Source organism: Betta splendens, chromosome 1, assembly GCF_900634795.4.
Source record: "Betta splendens chromosome 1, fBetSpl5.4, whole genome shotgun sequence".
Taxonomy (NCBI): domain Eukaryota; kingdom Metazoa; phylum Chordata; class Actinopteri; order Anabantiformes; family Osphronemidae; genus Betta; species Betta splendens.
In genome coordinates this window covers 19,875,728-19,901,846 of record NC_040881.3, presented here as the reverse complement: position 1 = coordinate 19,901,846, position 26,119 = coordinate 19,875,728, and the positions used below count along the sequence as shown (strand labels likewise).

The window sequence follows — 26,119 nt, the reverse complement described above, 5'->3', positions numbered from 1 at the left end:
TTGTGAATGCATCTACAAAGTTTTACACCACAACATTACCATGTGGTTTCCCTTTTCTTCAGTTCCTATGTGAAGCAGAAGAGAAAGATGACAGAGGATGACAGACATCACATGCCTGCTTTCATAAGCCTTATTTAATTAATTAATTCATATTTTACAGTTTTTACATTTTCCAAAATTTGATCATAGCTAAAGTGTGGTCAAATTCTATTTTAATGACCTCCATTATTTAAATAGGCCTACAATATAATATGTATCTTATATTGCATTTCAGCTCAGAATTTCAGCCTTCGTCAGCTGGGCATCTGTGAGCCGCCTTCCCGTCGGGGTCTGACGTTTTGCTCCGAGATGGGCCTGCCCCATCGCGGCTTCTCCGTGGGCCCGGCGCAGGACTTGGATACTGATAGTCAGGCTGTGATTTCTCCAGAACGAGCCATGCGGCTGTGGGGCCGCGGGGGTCTGGGCAAGTCGTCTGGGAGGAGTTCCTGCCTGTCCAGCCCCTCCAACTCTGTGCTGACTCTGACTGACACAGAGCATGAGAACAAGTCAGACAGCGACAATGGTAGGACATGATTTAACTACTCTGCTCCTGATTTTTAGTCTGTGTAGTTTTATTGTTGTTATAGGTATCGTTCAGTACATCCACACAACTGGTGCGTCCAGTTTGCATGCTGAGTGTCTCAGATTTTACACAATACTCACAAAAATCTTGAAGCTCAAGTTTTAACATGAGCCACATTATTTGTTGTTGAAGCAAAAATATAAATCCTCACTTCTCTCTGTTTTAAGACCTTTGGTTTGAATGATTAACTCTCAGGCTGGTCTGACTTAGTGACTGATGTGTTTTGGTCACCAGAGGTAGCATCATGTTGGATGTACAGTATGTAGGAAGGAGTGAAGGAAAAGTCCTTTTTTAGTCCCACAGTGGGGAAATTTGTTCTCTGCAGTTAGCTGTCACATGAACGGTACTCGGGAAGCTAGTGCGAAGTGTCTTGCTCAAGGACACACCTGATGCCGAGTCGGGGAATCGAACAGCAGACCTTGTCTTCCGAGGCCGACACTACCATTCTCTGCACTTTACCCATCCCGTGGGGCAGCAGAATGGCACCCGGGGAGCTAGTGCCTCGCTTATACAGTAGACACACCTGATTGAACCACAGACATTTCCCTTCCAAAGCAGAGTCTCTACCAACTGAGCTACCAGGCCATGTACAGTACAATATTGGCATTCACAAAAATGATGTTAGCCACAAAAACTGTTCTGATTTGTGAAGCCATGTCGTGAAATAGAAAAACACAATTCTGAGGTCAATTTAGTTTATTAATGTGAATGTTCTTTAATTTTAAAAGCATCAAGAAATAAAATTTCTGTAAACTGGTAACGATCGTTAATCACCCATCGTTTGTTTACAGTTTACTATTTATCTAAAAGATAAAACATTTGGAGATTTAACAATTTAAAGAAAAATGTTTGTGAAAGTTCATTTGACAAAATATTTGGAAAAAGCACCCAGCACTGCATCATGAGAGCATCGTCCCAGCAGTAACTGTGGTGAAGGAAACATCATGATTTACACTCTTAGACTTTGTCCTGTTTAAAAACAGTAAAGTACAGGCAACACAGTTGCCATTATTAAACTGTAGATGAACAGTGATTTAATGTAGCTGAAATTTACAGTTTAGTACCGTTTAGTAAATATACAAAAAGCTGTTATTTTGTACCATAACAGTAAAATACAGGCCAATATTTAGCAATTAATTATTGTATATTATATATTTACACCTTTTCTAGAAGATGTATATTTATACATTTTTTTATTTTTAAATCTTTAAATTAAATACACTACACTACTACTACACACTGACAAAACAGTTGACACTACTTTTGAATGAGCATTTAAATAATTAATTAATTAATTAATTGCTAGCAAACATGACAGCATAGATTTTATTTTTTTCTAAAGTATTATCAAATTATTATCTAAGTTCTAATTGTTACCCTTTCCTATATTAAAAAATTAAAAAAAATATGTCACATTAAATTTAAGTCACATAAAATTGTGATTTTAATTTGTAATTTGCAGTAACTGAGCCTCATTGTTTTTCAAAATATGTTTTTTAAAAACTTTTTTGCAGAGCTTTATACATGCAAAACTCTATACAAAGTTCTTAAAAAATAATAAATATAAATTTTAGCCTTATGAATTAAACCAGCGGTCTATCTGTCACAAGTGTGTCACTGTATAACTATATAACTAAAGTGGCTAAGTGCAATACTATATAATATAAAGGCAGGGTTGTCCAATCCTGCTTATCGAGGGCACTGTCCTGGTTGTTTTTCAGTCATCCCTAAACTTAGAGCTTTTGACTGGCTGAATGCAGGTGATCCGCATTTGTTATGGAAAGATGAGCTTGAAAGCCAGCAGGACAGTGACCTTTGAGAAGCAGGGTTGGACGCCACAGAATTAAGGTGTACAGTACATGAATGACCAAAGAAAGGCCTTGTGAAAAAAAGAGTGACAGATTGAATGAGTTCTCTAGTAATCAAGTTAACTTTAGCAGATAAGCTCTGTAAACTCAATCATGTCTATTCAAGTTATGCAGAACAGGCAACTTTTGTACATGTGCAAATGTTCAAGACAATGTAAATTTAAACTTACCATGAAATTTGCAGGATGAAGATTAGAAGTCCACTGCCAGTTTGCAATGTCAGAAATTCCTGAGAAAAAAGTTACTACTATTCCTCCACCCAAGTGCTTTTATCTTTGAAATCTAGACATTCATGCCTAAAACCTACATCATTTAGCAATTGTAAAGATGTACACTTGTCATGCACAATATGACTTGTTTGAAAATGTGATGTACTAATTCCAACAAGCAAAAAAAGCCCCTTACCTTGTAAATTAATGGAAGAAGATGGGGGAAAATTCAAACTTTACGATTGTCCGAAGCACATGGGCTCACTAGTTGCTTGTATTCCCATGATGCATTGCAAAAATATTGTAACGTACTGTTTTCTCTCCTCAAAGTATTAATACAGTAGAAAATTGGTAAAAGACATTTCACAAAAAAGATTTACGGCCATGTACTGCATTTCAGAATTACATCAATATACTGTTGAATTTTATATGTAATTTAACAGCAAAGTCTAAGAGTGTGAGCTTTGCTGCATCTGCTGCAGTCTCAGTTTCTGTTTCTTGCTTTCTGTTACTATGTGATTCATTCTGTACGTGTGAGTTTGTTGGGCTTGTGTTTAGTTTTCAGTCTAGTAGCTTTGATTTAGATGTGTTGCCATCTTCATATTACCTCCTTCGTTCCTGCCTGATGGAGAGGTTTTTAGTTTCTCTCTGCATCAAGCAGTGTTTTTTGTTCTGTGTATTCTAGATATTGTATTATAGTCTTTAGTTTGTGCATTTGGGTCCATAACTTGTTTTTCTGGCTACCAAGTGCTCAGTAGTGTCTCAGTAGTAAGACATGAGAAAACTAGTTAGTTTGTCTGTCGAACTGTCAGAGAATCTGGGACTTGCAGCCACTGATAAATTCCCAAGTATATTAAAAAACTCAAATAATAATTAGAGTATTTCAGTATTTCAGCTTAAATTCTGTAGAAGTCATCCAACAGGTTTAAGACTCATTTTTATTTTAGGCACATTACATTTTTAAAGATGCTACTTTATTCGCCTTAGTTCTTTGTGTTTGTGTCTGCATGTATGTACTTGTGAACGATATTGATTATCTTTAAGTTTGTTTTCTCCAACAGGTGGGAATTTATTTTTTAATGAAGGACTCGTTCATTACATGCACCTACACTTAAACACTGTTTTGACTAAGCGACACACAGAGGGTTTTCATTAAGAGACGTGATGTGGGATAAAGTGCTGAGTTGAGATAATGTTTTAATAAGTGGCATTATGCTGTGGATGTTTCTTCTCTGGAGGATACACTTCCCAGTTCTAAAACTGAGCAGTCATCAAGTTTTCAAAGGCTAATTGACTCTTTAAATGCAGCTGTTTCTGTTTGTGTGTGCATTTTCATTTCATCATTTCAGTAGTGACGGCTGCACAGTAGTGTCTTAAACGTCGGACCAGAATATTGGACCAGTGTATGTGCATGTGTGTAAGTGGTCAGTAAAAGACTGTCCAATGTTTAGTGAGAACGAGCAAAAATAACCATCATCAGCTGACGAGGGACTTGCCACAATGTTTGTTAGGAAAATGATTAAGTAGGTCCTCAGAAGTCCTCTCAGACAAGCACAAAGGAAGTGGATCTTATTTTAACGAAGCATGGGCTGAATGTGATGTGTTTCACGCCCGATTGTGTGTTTGTGTGTGTATTTGTAGCGCATACAAAGGTAGAGGGGTCCCGCCTTGTCTAACCAGATTACCCTACTATGTGTCGACAAAACACTTAATCCTTTTGGTTGCGCTAAGCTGCTTAATACTCTAACCTTACCAGATATCTAGACACACGCGTACGTACAGTTACGCTGAAGGAACCTTTCAGACGTTTGACTCTATATACCCTATTATAGGTAAAGCCCTAGCATTGGGACAAAAATACTTAAATAATAATTCAATTAATATTGCATGACATTCATCAGATTATAGAGTGTCCATTTTAAATTCCCTTGTGTCAGAATGGCTGCTGATTCCTATGCCTAAGTTCTAATGTTGTAATGTCACCCATATCATTATTATCTTACTATTTACTTACTTTACTTACTTTACTATTATTAATCGCCTGTACAGTATTTCCAGTACAGCCAGCACTTTTGGCTATTGAGCGCGTTACAATCAGATTTTAAGTGAAGACGTCAGTTATTTGTCATTACCAAGTTACGTGAAGGAGTATGTCCAGCAGCAAGAGTACTGTAGCTCTGCATCAGCACATCCACAAACAGGAAGATGTGAGGACAATCCCTGAAGACAACAATGATGAATGTATGTGCATATGCTGATTGCTCACACTGTCTCACTCCAGCTCAGGGCTTGAGTTATGAGAACGTGCAAAGATGTCATAAATAAAAATGACTTTATATTTATATGGAACAATACCAACACAAAACAGATCTCTAGGTTTTTCTACAGCAGGGCATGCAGTAGTTGTCTAACGCTTGATACACCAGCACAAAGCTCTGTGTGTGTGTGTGTGTGTGTGTGTGTGTGTGTGTGTGCGTTTTTGTGCGTGCGTGCGTGTGTGTGAGAGTTAAGCTAAAGTGGTGAAGTCATGTTAACAGGAAAAATTGTTTAACACCAGCAAGTGAGAATCACTTGAGTGAGCCCTCCGACCTCACACACACACACACACACACACACACACACACACACACACACACACACACACACACACACACACACACACACACACACACACACACACACACACACACGCATGCTGAGTTGGTGCCAGTCATATTCAATAACAATCTCGTGCTGACCAGAGAAATCAATGAATAACAGACTAACTGACTAGAGGGTTTAACTTTGGCGCCACTAACATGCAGAAGACACTTCATTCCATCAAGTGTCCAACATTAAATCATTAACTGTACAGTATCACTCTCACTCTCCCTCCTCTCATTTCTCATCTCATCTTCCTGCTTCTTTTATGTCCTTTCTGTTTGGAACCTTTTTGTTCATCATTGTTATGATACATTTTATGGAATCTATAGTTACATGGAATGTAACTATTTTGATAGGATTTTAAGAATTATTATTGCACCTACTTAACAATAATTAATAAGCAGCATGTTGCAAAATGATTCATATGCCTTGATTTTTTGGACATTTTTAATGCAGCATATGTGAAGAAACAGCATCAGAAGCTCACCAGACACGTCGGGTCTGGGGAAATGTAAAGCAGCGTTGGGTTTTACAAAAAATCTCTTTAGTTTTGAGCGTCTCATGCAGCACTGTGTATTCAATCATCTGAAATGGAAAGAGTGTGGCACAATTACAAAGCAACTAAGATGTGGCATCCATCTAAACTAGCAGGCCTGTCAAGAAGAACGTCAGTTAGAGATGGTGATTCTGCAGGATTTACAGGCTGATGATACTGACTAGCCGTTCAGGGGACATGGGGAAATGTGAAAAAAAGAGATCAGGATGTTTGGCCTAAATTCAACAACTAAACTTAAATTGAACAAATTTAAAAATACAACTAAGACCAATGGTAGTTAAGAGAATGGCCAAACTCTCTAAACTCTCTTTCTTATTTTTCACTGTTGGAAATACATACTGTATGTTTCTTTGTGGCCCTAATGTTACACATATGGGGACATATGGACATATACTTACCTCGTGCACATCTGGATCTCTGCTGTAACATGCTCAGCTTGTTATTTGTAAAGATGCCACATGGAGCAACAGGTTGGCCACTCCCCTTCATCTTCCTCACCTCCTCCCCTCTTCCTCTCCTCACTTATGTTTCTCAGAACCCATTTAGGCAGAATCCATTACCAGAAGTGCAGAGGGAGAAGCAGGAGAGATAGCGAGGACTGAAGAGAAACAGCGTTCAGCCTAATAAATTCTACAGCAGTGTTGTTCTGAGTCTTGGGATGGAATAGATGTATACATATTTGTTGGCCTTATCTAAAATGCAGAGAAGGTTCTGGACCAAATATCTGTAAATTTAAGGTGTCCTTGCTTCCAGCAGTGATAGGACATTTATTATAAAAAGGCTTCCAGTCCCACTGTAGCTGTTACAGTGGGACTGTGGTTTGTTGTGTTGGTTCTGCTTGTCATGAGATATTTATAGGATAGTATTAAACAAATTCAGTCACACTGTTGTCATTGTTACGTTGCTTCAACTTTAATTTCTGTCTCTTCTATTACGTTATGATACAAAAGATAATCCGCTAGAATGATGATTATTCAGTTAATTTATTGTTTTTACTGTGGGGTACTAATACAGGTAAAGATGGACTAGAAACCTCCGATGGCGTTATTCCACCCCTGAACCAATGACGACATGAGATCATGAGAGTTGAGTTTGGTGAAGAGAATTCTTTTCCTTTCTTCTTCTCAGTAACTGTAGCAGCTTTGGGATTTCCAGCGAGTAAAAAGAGATTTTTGTCTGCAAGCATTTGTTTGAAATATTCAAGGTGAGAACTCATATCAAATATCAGGCAGATCAGGTTTTGACAGAGTTTCATATGTGTCACATTGTAATGGGAGAGTTGATGTTTCATCTCAAAAATGCTGGCACAGACATGTTTTTCCTGAGAAGCCGTGGATGTGTTTGCTTTTCCACTTTCAGTTCTTGCCCTCTTGCAATATCAGGTTTTTAACATAGCCATTTTTATACTACCTCACTGTCTGGCTGCTTCTCTCTCACACTCACAATCATTAGCATGTGGTGTTGTGTAATTGTTGGATCGATAACTGAGCTGTTCTTATAGGATCGTTTGGCACGACACGAGACTCACGAGAGAAGATTCATAAATGATAAGTTTGAGAAAGGAGGAGCTTAGAAAGAAACAAGGTATTAAAATAAGGCCTTCAACTGTGCCATGTGCTCCAGGTTTTTATTATTTGTTCAATTATATTGTATTTAGGAACATGATTTTATGTCCTGTTGTTTCCTTTAATAGATATTTACAGTAGATATGATATTTTCATTCAGTTGGTGGCTAGTTGCTGACTGGCTCTGTGTGCCGGAGGTTGCTTTCATCGCCAAAATCATCAGAACTCTGATGATGTCATGCCGTTTAGTTGTGTGAATCAGCCTGTATGCCCTCTCGTTTACCCATGGAGCTCTGTATCCTTAAGCCTTGGAGTAAATCCAATGATAAGCAAACCAAAATATAGTTTTAAAAATTGCCAATGAAAAGAAGAACAAAACAAAGCATAAGACCGAGTGGGGAATGTTTAAAAGATAGAATACAAACAGACAACTATTACAAACTGTTGCAAATTATAATAACGTAAAACTAATAATCACTATATAATTGTTGTAGTTGGCAGCTAACTGAGATGAGTGCATTATTATCATTATTGTTGTTAGTAGTAATAGTACTGTATTTTTAGTACAATGGCAAACAAGAATATACAATTTAAATGTGCTTTTTGTAATTTATTACGTTTAATTTATGATGTCTTTTGTAATTTTTGTACTCAAGTGATACAGTATATTGTGTGTATGCATGAAATATAATAGCTTTGTCAGTGAATATGTTATTTAATAAGATTTGTCCAGCAATTAACATGTAAAGTATTTTGAGCATGAATAGAGATAAGAAGTGTACAGTATGTATGTCTCTAACTGCCAGATGGTCAATATCTGTGATGTTCCATCCAGGAAAAGTTGATGCTAGTGAATGAACTGTTTGCAGCCCAAGTGGTCCAGGAAGTGGTTAACAGGTCTCTGTGGTGAAACGTCTTACTTTGGGCAATGTTATTTTGTTTATGGTTTAGTGTTGTTTAGGTTGTGAATAGTTTTTTTTTTTTTGATGAATGAGAGGATGTTGCTCGATTTCAAACTAGGAGTCAGAGTCAGGGAGAAAGTTTTCTATTTTCTTTTTCATTTTTCAACAGGGATTATTATTATGTTAGTATTTGATATGATTAGTAACTAGGTATTGTTTGTTTGTAATTCTCATGTCATCAGTTAACATAGATAAGTCAACTGGGTTATTAGTTATTCAACCAAACAGCCTGCATGATGCAAAGTATATTAGCTATTATTATAATATAGCAAAATATATGTATATATATATATAAGGCAGCTTTGTGCATATAAAGGTCCAAGATGGGAACAATAATGTTTGTTGTCCCTGATGGGACATTCTACACATCAGAAGACGTAGATGCTGAACCATTTCACATGCAGAATTTAATATTGATGGGTTTATAAACTGTTTCTCTTTGCTTTAGTTACTTTGCTGAATGTTTGACATTTTTTTATAATATTGTATCTTTAATATTCTTGTGTTGTATTTGGTAAGAGTTGGTCATTTTGGTTATTTCTTTAATCCTTTGATTAGTGTTTTATGTCTTTTATGATGAATGAGACGTCACTTCAAAGGTCAACCAGTAAATCATTCCAATTGTTTCCTTTACATTTCCCATAGCCACTTTGAATGATTGTGTTCCAACGAAAATCATTGCATCCCTGTAGATAGGACTGATACAGTAGCTGCTGTTTGGTACAGTACCAGTGTTTAACTGGTGACACTTAAAGATTAAAACTTGCTCTCGTATTGATATATTTACATTGAACACAATTAATAAATGTAAATAGAATGAGGTAGTTGCACAGAGAATTAATGGTTTTCACTGGAAAATAGGAAATAAACAGCCCTGTACTAATGAGTCAGCCCACCTCCCTCTGCTTCACACTTCCTTACACACAGACACACGCTCGTCGGCCCAAAAGTGTCTGGAGAACTAGTGATAGTGCGGCTGACCCCAGCATATGGATACACACACACACACACACACACACACACACACACACACACACACACACACACACACACACACACACACACACACACACACACAGAGCCTTTTTTCATATTATTTTATCTCACTTAGTCACACACAAACTCACACTCCCCCACGTCGCGATGTCTGTCCTTGGCAGCTATTTCTCTTGTCATATGGCATCAACCAAATGTGATTATGACACTAACAAAGGCTGTTTAGCAGAGTGCTGCATGTGACCATGTTGGCTGGGGTGTACCGCCTGACTTGGCTTCTAGTTTAAGACAACACTGAGCATTGCCTCAAACTAAACAAAGAGTTTAACCACAAACTAATCAAGCTGCAAACTCGTAAGTCAATCTGAAACGTTTATAGTCTTAACTCTATACTGAGATATTAAGTAAGATAGAGGAAAGAAGATAGATTATTATGTGTCCTGTTAAACAGAAAGCAATAATTAGTCAGCAAATCCTATTACCCACAGTTATACCATTTTATACTACGAGCAATAAAACATGTTATTGCCTCCCTCCGGGTGGGCGTTTGGCTGGAAGGCAACCTAAGCCACATTCAAAATCAGATACAAATAGTAAAGTAAATTTTAAATGTATCATCTAATGGATTAGTTTTGGACTGTAAAAGTAATTTTGCCTTTTACACTATTTGTTGAGGAGGTTTACAAACCTGTGTCCTACAGAGCTATAGAGAGACAGAGGGGGCAGCAGAAGGTGAAGAGGTGGTTTTTGAATGACACCTTCACTGTGAGCCAGACACTCTGGGACATGCATGTGCAGCTTCCCCTGCTTTCATCTCCATCAGTGTGATGAGTGGCCTGTATGCAGGCTTTTAACTAATCACATCATCCAACAAATGAGAGCGAGAGAAAAACAGGAGCAGAAGCTTGTGTGAGAGGAAGGTGAAGCACTTCTTCAGAGTGAGTCATGTCCCTTCTCCTGCTTTGACTCCTTCCTTGTCTCTGTCTCCCTCTCTTGGCCCTATCAGCTTCCCTGCCCACGCCCTGCTCTCAGGTCTTATCTCCCCTTATCGCTCACTCAAGGTATTTGTAATCCGCTTATACGTGTTCAAACTTCTCCTACATTGTAACCTGATATAGGCCATGCCCCTGTGAGTGTGTGTAACAGATGAGGTAACAGCCATCGTTCCGGCTCAGTTACATACAAAAACACACGCACACACAAAGAGTCCAAGAACCAAGCTACCAGTCACAATACGAACGCCCCGAGAGATGGCTGCTTCCTGACCCGAAGAGCCTGACTATCCCAGTAGAAATGCTCACTTTATATTTAATTGTTAGGTCAATGAGTTTTAAGAATGAAAATGTGTTGTGTTACTGTAGGTGCAAGTTAACTAGGTGAGTTTTCTCATGTGACCACAGCTGATCTTTATTACTTCATTTGACATGACCTGCAGTGATTTCACGCCAAACTCTGTTTGTCTCACGTTTGCTTCACTGACACAAAAAGTTCATTGTTGACCTAGAGAGACTTTTGTGTTTGTTTGGATATCACCAGTCAGTCATGTTGCGTAAATGTTATTGTTCTTAAATTTATGTGCAACTCAACTGCTACTCAAAAACTCTGTGATAACTGGAACCAGATCTGAATGTCAGACAAAAACAATTCAGGTATAAACTTAGATGTTCAAAGAACCAAGAAGTCACAACAATAACAAGCAATAAATAGTGACAATAACCAGTTAACAACAAATAGTGACATTAAACAAGAACAAGCAACAAGTAGAGTGAGAACAAACAGTAACTCAATAATATGTAATGTGTACAATAAGCAGTGGAAGCTGCATGTAGAAGAGGTGGACTGTGCGTGCGTGCGTGTTTCATGATAAAGAGACTCATTTCACAGCTCTGAGGAAAGAGCTCTGCCTCAGTCTGCTTGTTCCTACAAACAGTCAATTTACTGTTGTTGGTATCTGTCAGGTCCAGTAGGCTGTGGACACCAGCTGGAGTAAACCCTGATGTGAAAACCCTGCGACTGCAGAGGTGTGTTGGTTTCTGAGATAACCTCGTCAGAAGAGTAGATGTGTTTTCTGTGGTTGTGTGGTGCAATGAGAGAACATTCCACCAAGCAGACAGATTGGAGTAACTGTAACCAGGCCATGCTGCCTTCACTGATGTCGTACCTACATAGCATCAACATGGCACCACAGCTAGAGTATCCACACAGAACCACACTTACACAGTACATCACCTTAACATAGGCCAGTAGAGTAACACTGGAAAGGAAACATATATAGAGAGATTAGTCAACAAGTTTGTCCAATAAACTGCACCTTGACGCCGTTTTATAAAAGACCAACAAGACAATAACTAGCACAGATTAGATGAGCTCCTCTCACAGGATCCAGCTTTTAGTAAAAGGTCTGTTGGAAAACAGAGTTGAAACTGTAACTCCAACCAAATCTATCCTCTCTGCTCCTTCAGTGACTGAGTTAGAACACAGCGATAGTTGTTGGCAGCTAACGATTGACGATGTCAAACATTTTGCAAAGTGCCTTCTTTCAGATGACCACCTGCGCTGATCCAATCACACATCCAATCACCAATCACATCCAGCCTTCCAATACATGAATTACTGCCGAGGGAAACAGGCCAATCAAAGACAGCGTCACATCACTTCTAAAAATACAGTAAAAATGACAATGTGACAGGTTCCAAATGATTATTCTCTACAGTATGATCCGAGCAGCAAACATGTTACTGTTTCAGACACAGAGCAATTGCCTCAGGCATTCATAGGCTGGTTCATAACGCCACCAGTGTCACAGGCCATCTGGTGAAATGGTTCAAGCATTTAAGCTTCAAGGAGAAGGTCTTTATTGTTTATCACATCGTCTGTATAATGTTAGGTAGGTTCTAATTGTTGTACAGATGTCTGATAAAAAAATTTCATACATTCTTGTTTAATTTATGCCTAAATGGTATTACTAATCATCTTAGTGGCATCTCCCAGAAGAAAAGAAAAAAAGGGTTTAAATATATACAGTACAGATTTACAAAAGTAAACTTGTATAAAATTAAAAGTACATTAAAGGTACTGTAATGCTTCTTGTGGTGTTGGGGAACCAGAGCACCTTGACGAGAAGTGGGCTACTGGAACAAGAAAGAAATGGCTAAGTTGGAGAACAAGGCTCTGTTGGAATGCTACTACTCAAGTAACCCTAGTCAGAGGGGTTACATGCAAAGAATGTGCAGTGAATAGGAACGGAGGAACACACAATCAAGGCTGACGGCGAAGCAACTAGTAGCTCAGTGTTCCAACATCCACAACTTGAGATTGACAAGATACAGTACAACACAAATGCTACAGCAAGGGGGAGCCAGGACACCAGGTCAGAGGGGAGGTTTCACCATCTCCCCAACCGCAAATTGGGTACAAAGCCCCAATGAGCACAGCACAATGAACAGGCAACCCCAAAGCCAAATACAACGGCTAAGTGAAGTACCATCAGAAAGTCTCATAGAAGATGTGAATGCAGCATTAAGAGTGATCCCTACCACAACAATCAAAGAAACCAATGAGCTGATATACGCTTCAGCATCAGTGATCCTAGAGGTGCTTGGCTATAAGAGCAACCATGGGAGCCATGAGAAACAATACCCACCATGGAAACGAAGGTTGGAAGGCAAAAATCAAGGCAGCTCGGAGGGAAGTGAGCCAAATAACAAAGATAGACAGAGAGGTGCAATGAAAAGACCGATGCCCATACCTGAAGGACTCGGAACTGCCAAGCAAAGGCTACAAGCCTTGGCCAGCCGCCTAAAGAGATACACAGAGACAACGAATAAACCAGCTGTTCGCAACACAACCTGCGAAAGTGTACTCTCAATGGCACGGTAATAACAGCAGAGCAGACCCACCAAGGCTGGAAACTGAACAGTACTGGAAAGATATATGGGAAAGGGAGGCGTCACACAACAGTGATGCACAGTAGCTGGTAGATCTGAGGGAAGACCACAGCAACCTCCCTGAACAGAATCCAGTGACTATCACAGTGGCAGACATCCAACAAAGAGTCTCATGTATGAAAAACTGGACAGCACCTCGCCCTGACATGATCCACGCCTACTGGCTAAAGAAGCTCACCGCAACCCATGAGCGTCTGGCAGCACAAATGAACCAGCTGCTAAGGGATGGGACGATCCTGATAATAAAGGATTCCTCAAAGGGTACAGTCCCATCTAACTACCGACCAATAACCTGTCTCTCCACAACATGGAAGCTCATGTCAGGCATTATTGCAGCTAAGATAAGTGGGCACATAGGTCAATACATTGAGGGCATTGGTAAGGATACCAGAGGAGCCAAACACCAACTCCTTGTTGACAGAACAGTCGCCCAAGACTGCAGAGTGCGACACACCAACCTGTGCACAGTCTGGATCGACTACAAGAAAGCCTATGACTCAATGCCACACACATGGATCACTGAATGCTTGGAGCTGTACAACATCAATAGAACTCTAAGGGCCTTCATTGCAAACTCGATGAGGTTGTGGAGAACCACCCTTAAAGCCAATGGGAAGCCACTTGCCCAAGTATCCATCAAATGTGGCATATACCAAGGAGATGCACTGTCCCCACTGCTGTTCTGCATAGGTCTGAACCCCCTCAGCCAAATAATAAACAAGACTGGCTATGGATACCGACTCCGGAACGGGGCCACCATAAGTCACCCCCTTTCATGGATGACATCAAGCTGTACGCCAAGAGTGAGCGAGACATCGACTCGCTGATCCACACCACCAGGATCTACAGCTCAGACATCGGGATGTCATTCGGGCTCGAGAAATGTGGGAGGATGGTGACAAAGAGAGGCAAGGTAATCCACACAGAAGGGGTCTCACTCCCAGAAGGAACAATAGCAGACATTGAGGACAATTACAAGTACCTTGGAATACCACAGGCGAACGGCAACCTTGAACAGGCAACAAGGAATGCGGCAACAGCCAAATACCTCCAACGAGTAAGGCAAGTCCTAAGAAGCCAGCTCAATGGCAAGAACAAATCCTGGGCAATAAACAGCTACGCCCTGCCAGTTATCAGATACCCTGCGGGAATAATAAGGTGGCCAAAGGAAAAGATACAGACCACAGATGATAAGACACGAAAGCTCCTCACCATGCATGGAGGGTTTCACCCCAAATCCAGCACCCTGAGACTATACGCTAGCCGCAAGGAAGGAGGCCGAGGACTAGTGAGTGTGAAAACCACTATCCGGGTTGAAACATCCAAGATCCATAAGTATATCAAGGATAAGGCCCCAAAAGATGACGTGCTGAGTGAATGTCTCAGGCAGTGGAGAACAGAGGATGAGATGCTGGAAGAGGGACCATCATGGGAGGACAAGCCCTTACATGGGATGTACCACCGGAACATAACTAAAGTGGCTGATCTCAACAAATCCAACAATGGCTTGAAAGGGCTGGGCTGAAGGACAGCACAGAGGCACTCATCCTGGCTGCACAGGAGCAGGCCCTGAGCACCAGAGCCATAGAGGCCCAGATTTACCACACCAGAAAAGACCCAAGGTGTAAACTGTGCAAAGAGGCCCCTGAGACGGTCCAGCACATAGCTGCAGGGTGTAAGATGCTGGCAGGGAAAGCATACATGAAACGCCATAACCAAGTGGCTGGCATAGTATACAGGAAGATCTGCGTGGAGTATGGACTGGAAACCCCAAGGTCAAAGTGGGAAACACCTCCCAAGGTGCTAGAGAACGAGCGAGCCAAGATCCTGTGGGACTTCCAGATACAGACAGACAGAATGGTAATGGCGAACAAACCAGACATTGTGGTGGTGGACAAAGAGCAGCGGAAAGTCACAGTCATCTGCTGGTTTTATGTAAAATTAAATAATACCGATATAACCAACAAGTCGAACAGCAGAATGCTATAATCCAGTGGAGGCATCAGAGAGTAACCCTTCCTCTTGTACATCTGAGATTCCTTCCTGTGTGTATGAGTGTACAATTAACATGTGTGATTTAATGATTAGTGATGTTTTTTAAGTAAACAATTCTTTTGTCTCCTAATTTTACAACATGTGTAAGAGGATGTTGTAACTGCCATGTATTGATATAAAATTCAACACTGGCATCACTCATTTTGCTTCTGTGAAGATTGTGAAACATTTACCAACGTAAAAGTAGTGTGTTCAGTGTTCTAACATTGTTCCTCCATTCCCATGGATACATAGGCAGCTGCTGGTGATTCTGCAATTGTAACCATAATGAATGAATAAGATGGGATGAGATAAGAAATGCAGTAAATAGTTACTGTACATTAATTAGTGTCAGGTTAACTGTTGATTAATAATTTTGTTCTTGCTGAAATTATATAGAAATGAGTCAACAGGGAAGCCGTAGTGATGGATGCGGCAATACCAAGCGATGGCAACATCAGGAAAAAGGAACATGAGAAACTAGAGAAATACCAAGGGCTCAGAGAAAAACTTGGAAGGCTTGGAAGGTGAAGGCCACAGTGGTGCCTGTGGTGATCGGAGCACTGGGGGCAATGACCCCCAAACTGGAGGAGTGGCTACAACAGATCCCTGGAAAAACATCCACAATCTCAGTCCAGAAAAGTGCAGTCCTAGGAGCAGCAAGGATATTGCGCAGAACCCTCAAGCTCCCTGGCCTCTGTTAGAGGACCCGAGCTTGGAAAGTGGATGAGACCACCCGCGGAGGGTGACAATAGAGTTCTTATATCAAATTCATTGCTAAAAGCCTAACTGTTGGAGGAAGATGGAGAAAAAATAGGAAACTGCTTAAGTCTAAACAGTCTAAACACCTCTCTCCACCGTTCTCCCTATGCTGAGTGTGTGTGTGTGTGTGTGTGTGTGTGTGTGTGTGTGTGTGCGTGCGTGCGTGCGTGCGTGCGTGCGTGCGTGCGTGCGTGCGTGCGTGCGTGCGTGCGTGCGTGCGTGCGTGCGTGAGTAAGTAAAAGTAAAACTACTGAATTTATTACTAGCCTCTACATCTCTATAATAAACATGCTGTAAAACATGGAACTTGTCTGAAACCAGCTTTTGATAAAACTACTGTCTAGGAAGCTTCAGCAACCACAACAACGGCCTCAACACCAAGGCTTGTTACAGAGATGAGGTGCAGATCACCTACTGTACAGTACTGTACAGGACCCATATCAAACACACCCCATACAGTTGACGTTCAAGGAGGTGGAAAACGGCTGAACTTGCAGCTACACTTACTATTATTTACACACACAACACACACACTCTAGAGGCTATAGACTCTAGAGTGTCCACCATTCCACCGTCTCTCCAACGTTCTCCCTATGCAGAGTGTGTGTGTGTGTGTGTGTGTGTGTGCGTGCGTGCGTGCGTGCGTGCGTGCGTGCGTGTGTGTGTGTGTTTTAAAGGTTTGTTGATCCTGATGTCAAATGATCCAGAATTTGTATTCTAGGTATTCAAAGTACTAAACGAGACATACAGTAGCAGTTTGTTTCAAATAGGAGCATTTCTATTTAATGGCCACGATACAGTGAATACAAAATCACAGTCATCTGCTGGTTTTATGTAAAATTAAATAATACCGATATAACCAACAAGTCGAACAGCAGAATAATATAATCCAGTGGATGATGAATGATTAGTGATGTTTTTTAAGTAAACAATTCTTTTGTCTCCTAATTTTACAACATGTGTAAGAGGATGTTGTAACTGCCATGTATTGATATAAAATTCAATACGCAATGGATGAACTGAAATGATCAAATGCTCGTTACTCATTTATTGCAGAGAAACATTATAGTTTCACAGTCATCAGTCATTTTGCTTCCGTGAGGAGTGTGAAATATTTACCAACGTAAAAGTAGTGTGTTCAGTGTTCCAACATTGTTCCTCCATTCCCATGGATACATAGGCAGCTGCTGGTGATTCTGCAATTGTAACCATAATGAATGAATAAGATGGGATCAGATAAGAAATGCAGTAAATAGTTACTGTAGATTAATTAGTGTCAGGTTAACTGTTGATTAATAATTTTGTTCTTGCTGAAATGATATAGAAATGAGTCAACAGTTCACAGCAGAGGCTCCACGTGTCTTCAGCAAATTAACATTTTAGTTGTCAGTGAAGCAACAGCAAACACTTAGGAATTTGTATTTCTTTACTTTTAAAATATAAACATTTTTACAACATAAATTCTAGCTTGAGGAAGCATTGCTACATTGTGAAGGTCTCATTGTTATTTACACACAACAAAGTCAGTGGTAGAATCTGCTTTATATAATGATTTACTCGAATGAATGAATGAAGTCAGAAAAATCCTCACCAAACACCCTCAATTAAAACAACAAATTTAGATAAAATAAAAAATATGAAATAAATAAAAGCAACAATTTACATCACAGCTCTAAAGCCACTTTTAATTTTATCATTTAATATGAAGAACTATAAGCTGAAGCAACTAAAGACATTTTGTACTTAAATGTACTTGTTTGCATCAAAGATGTCTTAAAAAGTACTAGAAAATAAGTATTAAAAAAATTAGAACTTTCAAAGTATATATGCTGGGAATGATGCTGAGTAACTGGACTTGGAATACTTAAAATAACAAACAATAAATAAAACAATTTAAAAAATAATATATTATAATGACATGATATTAAATTCATTGATACTATTGTTTCATGTTCATACATTTGAAATTCATCAAATATATTTTGGTCTTTTTTATTATTATTAAATAATGGTGTACATTTAGAACAAGATTGATGAAATAATGAATATTAATTAATATCCACAGGCTTTAATATAGTATTTCATTATTGTGACATCTACAAATACATTGAATCTGTCTTTTGGCTAAATAACTGTAAGGGTTTAGTTGTTCTATATTTAGTATAATAAATCATTTAGTTGGATGCCACACAGTAGCTGAGGTTGGCCACTAAATAGTTATTATGCTATCTGAAGTGGACGGGCTGAATCTACAGGAATCCCAATGGTAACCTAATAAAAACAAGTCTAAGAGAAACACATCTGTCACTGCCACCACTGCCTGTTGGCTTTCAAGTTCCTCTTATTGTGAAGAATATTTATGTGTAAAGCACAGAGGAAAGCTGACCATGTGTGAAATCATACAATTAAAGTGTGAGGAATAAATATTAACCAGATATTAGTAGAAGAATAAAACATCTAGACGAAATGATTTTGCATATTAAATAATATTCTTTTTATTAAAAGCTGAAAATAAAGAAAGCAGAAAATATAAAAAAATATTAATGAATTGTCAGCAACATCAATTGCTAACATTTATTGTTATAAAATATAGTTCTTATGTAACGTAATTTAAATTACACACACACACACACACACACACACACACACACACACACACACACATTCTATTGAGCAGACACCCCCCCCCCCCCCCCCTCACACACACGCACACACGCACACACACGGGGGGCGGGGGTCATTTGTGAGTGGCTGAGGGATGTAGCTGCTGCGCTATGAATACATATGTGGTCGGGAAATCGGGGAGATCAGAGCAAAAGAATGCAGACAGTGTGTGAGGTGGAGGAGACCCCTCCTCTCCTCGCTCCACAGAGGAAGCAGAACCCCCCCTGTTGCTCTGTCCTCTCTCCCGCCCCTCTCCTCCTTTCAGCCAATCACGCGCTTTCCTGCGCCTTCTCTCTGTTTGCCGCTCCGCCCTCGTCCTCGCCCAACCAGCACGGAGCTGCAAACTTACGAAAGCAAAGGGGAGCGAGGGAGAGAAAGGTATCGAGTCAGGCAGCCACGCACTCAACGGCGAGGGCATCAGCGGGCGAGGAGGCGCGCGCACGCACGCACGGACCGAGGCAGCAATACGGGGAGAAAAGAATAAAGGCGCGTGTCTTTAAGTGGAGGAACGAAAAAAGGAAGGGAAGCGTTTTTCTATCCGTCAGCCTGGAGTTGGAGCGAAGAGGCTGAATGAAAAAAACAAGTGAGAGCTCAGACAGAAGCAGTCCCGCAGCCAGGACCACGTTCACCGCACGGAACACGACTTGTGCGTTTTATTCTTTCTCCAAAGATAGCGGAGAACCTCGAGGAGACGTAGCAGGAGGCGTCTTTTTCTGCCTGCCATCCGCAGCAGCGCCCATGCGTCCGCAAACGGATCCTGTGTGTTTTTTGGGAACATTAACCCTTTAAACTGGGCGAAACTGGAGTACTCACTGAGACACGGTATATACGACTATATATATATATATGTGTGTGTGTGTGTGTGTGTGTGTGTGTGTGTGTGTGTGTGTGTGTGTGTGTAGGGGGGCGGCTTGCCTGATCGTCATAGCATCAATTGAGTCAATTGCTCATTGCTGCATCCACCGGCCAAGTGTGAATTCATTGACAAAAACAACTGTGTGTGTGTGTGTGTGTGTGTGTGTGTGTGTGTGTGTGTGTGTGTGTGTTATGTGAACCCCACTAGACTCACACCTTCTGAAATGTATTAACTTGGTTCTTTCTGTCGATTCAACCCGTCCTTCTTTTTTTGTGGGGATGGGGATGAACACAGGGAATACGGCCTAATGATGGTATCAATCAATGTAGAGGACAGACTAAGGAACAGCTAGGACACTCTGGTGGCTTAATTCTCTACAATTCTTCTCTATAGCTGGTCCACAAGTCACAAAGGTTTTAAAACAACTTGGAGACAGAATATGTGGCCAACATCTCCTCACCTATAACGTCCATGAAGTAGTTCTGTCAGAACAAACCATTGTGTTTTCAAATATGTTGCTAGTGTGATGAAACTGGAAGAAAGATGGATTAAACTCGGATAAGGTTCTAACCTGGTGTCTGGGTTTTAACCCAGAAACCGTAGAGATGTTCATTCACATCCCGCTTTCTGACAACCTTAGCTTGTAGCGCTTTAGCTTGTAGCTGTGTCGTTTGTGTGTGAGGGCTCCACTCAGGAACAGAAAGGGAACACAGGCTTTTACTCTTTTTGCCTAATCACTTCCAGACACAGATTTAAATTCCTGTGCTGTGTGTGTGTGTGTGTGTGTGTGTGTGTGTGTGTGTGTGTGTGTGTGTGTGTGTGTGTTCATGTTACACAGCAAGAGGCAAGAAAAGTATTCTCCTACCAAAATGTGCATTTTGTCCGATTCTCTCCACTCGGTTTGCTTGGTTTAAGGACTAAGGCTTTGTTAGAATCTGTTAGAAAAGACAAGGTCAGACTCAGTAAGGGGTTAGCAAACAACTGTCCTCACAGAGATGGAAGTGTGTGTGTGTGTGTGTGTGTGTGTGTGTGTGTGTGTGTCTGTGTCTGTGTGTCTGTGTGTTAGATTATTAGAGCCTATTGTAACTAGTTTTTGTCAACATGTGCATAAGTTGTTGTATTGTCCTTATGTAGAAACACATTGACAAACACATGTTTGTCAAGTACAGTTTTGTATGTTGGGATCTTCCACTCCTCTGGAATGTGGATTAGTGGATTTCATTAATTTGCAGAGTTGGTACATAGACGCTACTGTCAAGTCATTTTAGTCTGTAATTATGACATTAACAGACTTTATTAATGGTTTGTGAGGTTTATATTACGGAAGTGAGGACACAAGGATGAGTGTGAAGCTTTGACATGATTATCATACACTAACAGTATGAGCAGCCACTGAACTGAAGAACTGCATTTTAAAATGATTCATAGTTGTTATCCTTGCAGCACAATATGCAGGCACAGATGCTCATACCAGCTTCACTACGTAGACCTGATGTTTTGGTCTCAGTGATTTTCTTGCTCTGTACAACAGTATGATAGGTATTGTTTTTAGTGTTGTTGCCATGGTAGCACATGCAGACACAGCCACATTTCATTGACTGTTTATTCCCCTGGTTGTCTTTAGCTTTAGAACCACTAGGCTCTTCAGTCAGTGTTGCAGCTATCCAACATGAAGCGTGAACTGAAGGTTGAAGTGTTGAAACACTAAAATGTGGCAACACACAATCTTCAGTTGTAGGTGATGATGAATCTAAAAATAAAAATAAAATTTCAAAATTTAGTTTTAAAATCTGACCAATGTTGTTTAAACAATGTCTAATGGCAATTAAAGCGACCTTGAACCTCGATTTGCAGTGTGTGTGTGTGTGTGTGTGTGTGTGTGTGTGTGTGTGTGTGTGTGTGTGTGTGTGTGTGTGTGTGTGTGTGTGTGTAACCACTGGGGCAGACAATGTGACTACCCAACCGTTATATGACCTGCTGGATCCACGCACACACACACAGCGTCCTCTCTGCAGCGTGGCAATGTACACCACCTTCACATGAGTGACCATGCGTGGACTGTGAGAACACACACGTTGACCCCACCAGTGGGTGAAGTGTTTCTAGTTCATTTACGTGCGTGTGTGTGTTTGTGTTATATCTTTTATCTTCACCCGGTTTCTTGGAAATCTGACTGAATAATATGATGAATTTCTTATTGCTGTACTTTCTCCCGTTTATCTTCACTGTGCTCTTCTATCTACACACAGGCTCCGTCCCCGTCTCCTGCCCCCCCATATCCTTCTTTAAGTCTCTCTGTCGCTTTCTCTCCACAAATAGAGCACTATCTCCTAGCAACAAGGCCTTTGTGAGTGATGTGTGAGATAGATTGCGTGTCTGTCTTATAACCCTGTGTGTGTATCAATGTTTCAAAGCTATAAAGGAAGGATAGAACTTTTAAACATGAATGTGTGTGTGGCTGCAGTGATTTTTGTGTAGATGGGGCAGTTCTACTAATCAAAAAAAAGTTTTATTCCTAAAGGGAAGTGGATCTCATCACTCTCACACACACGTCACATTGTTTTACCTTTGCACATGTTAGCGGTAATTATTTTAAATGGCCCAGCTTAAACACATTTCTAATATTTTGAATGTATTTTTATGGGACAAGTGTAGTTTTAAGTCTGTCATTGTAATAAGCATTTATTTTAAGGGGTATGTGTGTGACATGTACATCTGAAACAGTCTGTGCACAGCATGTGTGAGTTGTTCAGACTGGTTCACACCAACCTGAAGAGAAAAGACCAAGCCTGAGTGATGAGGTGCTACTGACAGAGACAGTCTCCAGATGGTTTGCAAACACACCTCCTCCTCATCCGCATTGATGTTCTGCTTATCCTTCCCTCTGTCTCTGTTTTTTAGAAACTTAAGGAATATTTAGTGGTAGATACATTACTTCCACACACACTGAAGCTGAATGCTTGACTAACAGGCTCCTTTTGGGCCTTATCTGGCTTCTCTGGGAAATGTGACTGGATCATGAGCAGCTGGAGGTGGTGTAGGTGTGTGAGGATGCATGAACTCTGTCTCTCTGGTGCTTAGCTCTGCAGCTGTGTGTGTGGATTGGCTTTCAGGGTGAACTGATTCTAGTTCTAGTAAAATAGGTCCTAGTCCTGCATTATAGATGTTTAATTTCTTCACTTGAGTGTTCCGTTGCAGTAAAAGACAATTAGATACAGATGTGACATCAGAGAACTCTAGTAGCTGAACCTGGTTTACCTGGTTACACAATTAGCAGCTAATAGACACTACAAATATCAAGTTTACAAACCTTAAACTAAAGCAACTGAAATGTTAATTAGAATGGTTTTCTTTTTCATAAAATGTAAAACCCCAATGAATGAGAAAGACATTTGTGAAAATAATTAATTCTACTGAAGTAAAATGTGTCTAAGATGTCTAACATAACATACAGTGGAGAATGTGTCCTCTTTAGGTCTGACCTGCTCCTCCCCCACCTTCCACCCATCCCCATTCCTTTCCCCGTTCTTCCACTTTGTCCCGATTCTTTCCTCATTTGTGTTGTTTAATCATGGCAGGACCAAGACAAGTGGCCACTCCAAAAAGTCATGGAGTCGCCTTGCAATTAGTGTGTGTCGATGCGTTCTCAAACGATGTGTGTGTGTGGGGATACTGTGCAGAGCCCTCAAGCTCCCTGGCCTCTGGTAGAGGATATATATATATATATATATATATATATATATATATATATATATATATATATATATATATATATATATATATATATATATATATATATATATATATATATATATATATATATGCTTGCTGTTCCTAGGACTGCACTTTTCTGGACTGAGATTTCGGATGTTTTTCCAGGGATCTGTCGTAGCCACTCCTCCAGTTTCGGGGTCACAGCCCCTAGTGCTCCGATCACCACAGGCACCACTGTGGCCTTCACCTTCCAAGCCTTCTCCAGTTCTTCTCTGAGCCCTTGGTATTTCTCTAGTTTCTCATGTTCCTTTTTCCTGGGCCTCTATGGCTCTGGTGCTCAGGGCCTGCTCCTGTGCAGCCAGGATGAGTGCCTCTGTGCTGTCCTTCAGCCCAGCCCTTTCAAGCCATTGGTAGGATTTGTTGAGATCAGCCACTTCAGTTATGTTGCGGTGGTACATCCCGTGTAAGGGCTTGTCCTCCCATGATGGTCCCTCTTCCAGCATCTCATCCTCTGTTCTCCACTGCCTGAGACATTCACTCAGCACGTCATCTGTCGGGGCCTTATCCTTGATGTACTTATGGATCTTGGATGTTTCATCCTGGATAGTGGCTCTCACGCTCACTAGTCCTCGGCCTCCTTCCTTGCGGCTAGCGTACAGTCTCAGGGTGCTGGATTTGGGGTGGAACCCTCCATGCATGTGTCTGTATCTCTTCCTTTGGCCACCTTATTATTCCCGCAGGGTATCTGATCACTGGCAGAGCGTAGCTGTTTATTGCCCGGGATTTGTTCTTGCCATTGAGCTGGCTTCTTAGGACTTGCCTTACTCGTTGGAGGTATTTGGCTGTTGCCGCATTCCTTGTTGCCTGTTCAAGGTTGCCGTTTGCCTGTGGTATTCCAAGGTACTTGTAATTGTCCTCAATGTCTGCTATTGTTCCTTCTGGGAGTGAGACCCCTTCTGTGTGGATTACCTTGTCTCTCTTTGTCACCATCCTCCCACATTTCTCGAACCCGAATGACATCCCGATGTCTGAGCTATAGATCCTTGTGGTGTGGATCAGCGAGTCGATGTCTCGCTCACTCTTGGCGTACAGCTTGATGTCATCCATGTAGAGGAGGTGACTTATGGTGGCCCCGTTCCGGAGTTGGTATCCATAGCCAGTCTTGTTTATTATTTGGCTGAGGGGGTTCAGACCTATGCAGAACAGCAGTGGGGACAGTGCATCTCCTTGGTATATGCCACATTTGATGGATACTTGGGCAAGTGGCTTCCCATTGGCTTCAAGTGTGGTTTTCCACAACCTCATCGAGTTTGCAATGAAGGCCCTTAGAGTTCTGTTGATGTTGTACAGCTCCAAGCATTCAGTGATCCATGTGTGTGGCATTGAGTCATAGGCTTTCTTGTAGTCGATCCAGGCTGTGCACAGGTTGGTGTGTCGCGCTCTGCAGTCTTGGGCAACTGTTCTGTCAACCAGGAGTTGGTGTTTGGCTCCTCTGGTATCCTTACCAATGCCCTTCTGTGCATTGCTCATGTATTGACCCATGTGCCCACTTATCTTAGCTGCAATGATGCCTGACATGAGCTTCCATGTTGTGGAGAGACAGGTTATTGGCCGGTAGTTGGATGGGACAGTACCCTTTGAGGGATCCTTCATTATCAGGATCGTTCGCCCTTTGGTTAGCCATTCAGGGTGAGTCCCATCCCTTAGCAGCTGGTTCATTTGTGCTGCCAGGCGCTCATGGATTGCAGTGAGCTTCTTTAGCCAGTAGGCGTGGATCATGTCAGGGCCGGGTGCTGTCCAGTTTTTCATACCTGAGACTCTTTGTTGGATGTCTGCCACTGTGATAGTCACTGGATTCTGTTCAGGGAGGTTGCTGTGGTCTTCCCTCAGATCCACCAGCCACTGTGCATTGCTGTTGTGTGATGCCTCCCTCTCCCATATCCCTTTCCAGTACTGTTCAGTTTCCAGCCTTGGTGGGTCTGCTCTGCTGTTATTACCCTGCCATTGAGAGTACACTTTCGCAGGTTGTGTTGCGAACAGCCGGTTTATTCGTCTGGCTTCGTTGTCTCTGGTGTATCTCTTTAGGCGGCTGGCCAAGGCTTGTAGCCTTTGCTTGGCAGTTTCGAGTGCTTCAGGTATGGGCATCTGGCTGTACCTCTTAGGCATTGGTCTTTTCATTGCACCTCTCTGGGCCTCTGTCATTTGGCTCACTTCCCTCCGAGCTGCCTTGATTTTTGCCTCCAACCTTCGTTTCCATGGTGGGTATTGTTTCTCATGGCTCCCATGGTTGCTCTTATAGCCAAGCACCTCTAGGATCACTGATGCTGAAGCGTATACCAGCTCATTGGTTTCCGTGATTGTTGTGGTAGGGATCGCTCTCAATGCTGCATTCACATCTTCCATGAGACTTTCTGATGGTACTTCACTTAGCCGTTGTAGTGGGGTTCGGGGTTGCCTGTTTAATCTCGCCATGATCTTATCTTTCAGGTCAGTCGCTGCCTCGCTCAGCGTATCTGTGCTTATTGGGGCTATATATATATATATATATATATATATATATATATATATATATATATATATATATATATATATATATATATATATATATATATATATATATAGTGTGTGTGTGATGTCAGTCACATTATATTTAATCTTATGCTGGTCCGATTACACAAATAAGACAAAACAATGTACTTGTTTATCTCATTTATATATTTA

At 41.0% G+C, this 26,119-nt stretch overlaps 1 protein-coding gene across 9 annotated transcripts in view; it reads left to right on the top strand.

Annotated features, from left to right (window-relative positions):
- The window catches only part of tenm3 (teneurin transmembrane protein 3), a 132,856-nt gene that overhangs the window by 37,865 nt on the left and 68,872 nt on the right, over window positions 1–26,119 (top strand). For 7 of the 9 annotated variants that reach the window (XM_055511956.1, XM_055511953.1, XM_055511951.1 and 4 more), the window contains one exon: window positions 275–562. In XM_055511956.1, the coding sequence (XP_055367931.1) occupies window positions 275–562 (288 nt within the window). Of the gene's footprint in view, window positions 1–274; window positions 563–19,167; window positions 19,651–26,119 lie in introns of those variants that run through there. The other 2 variants (XM_055511958.1, XM_055511959.1) reach the window with 2 other exon arrangements.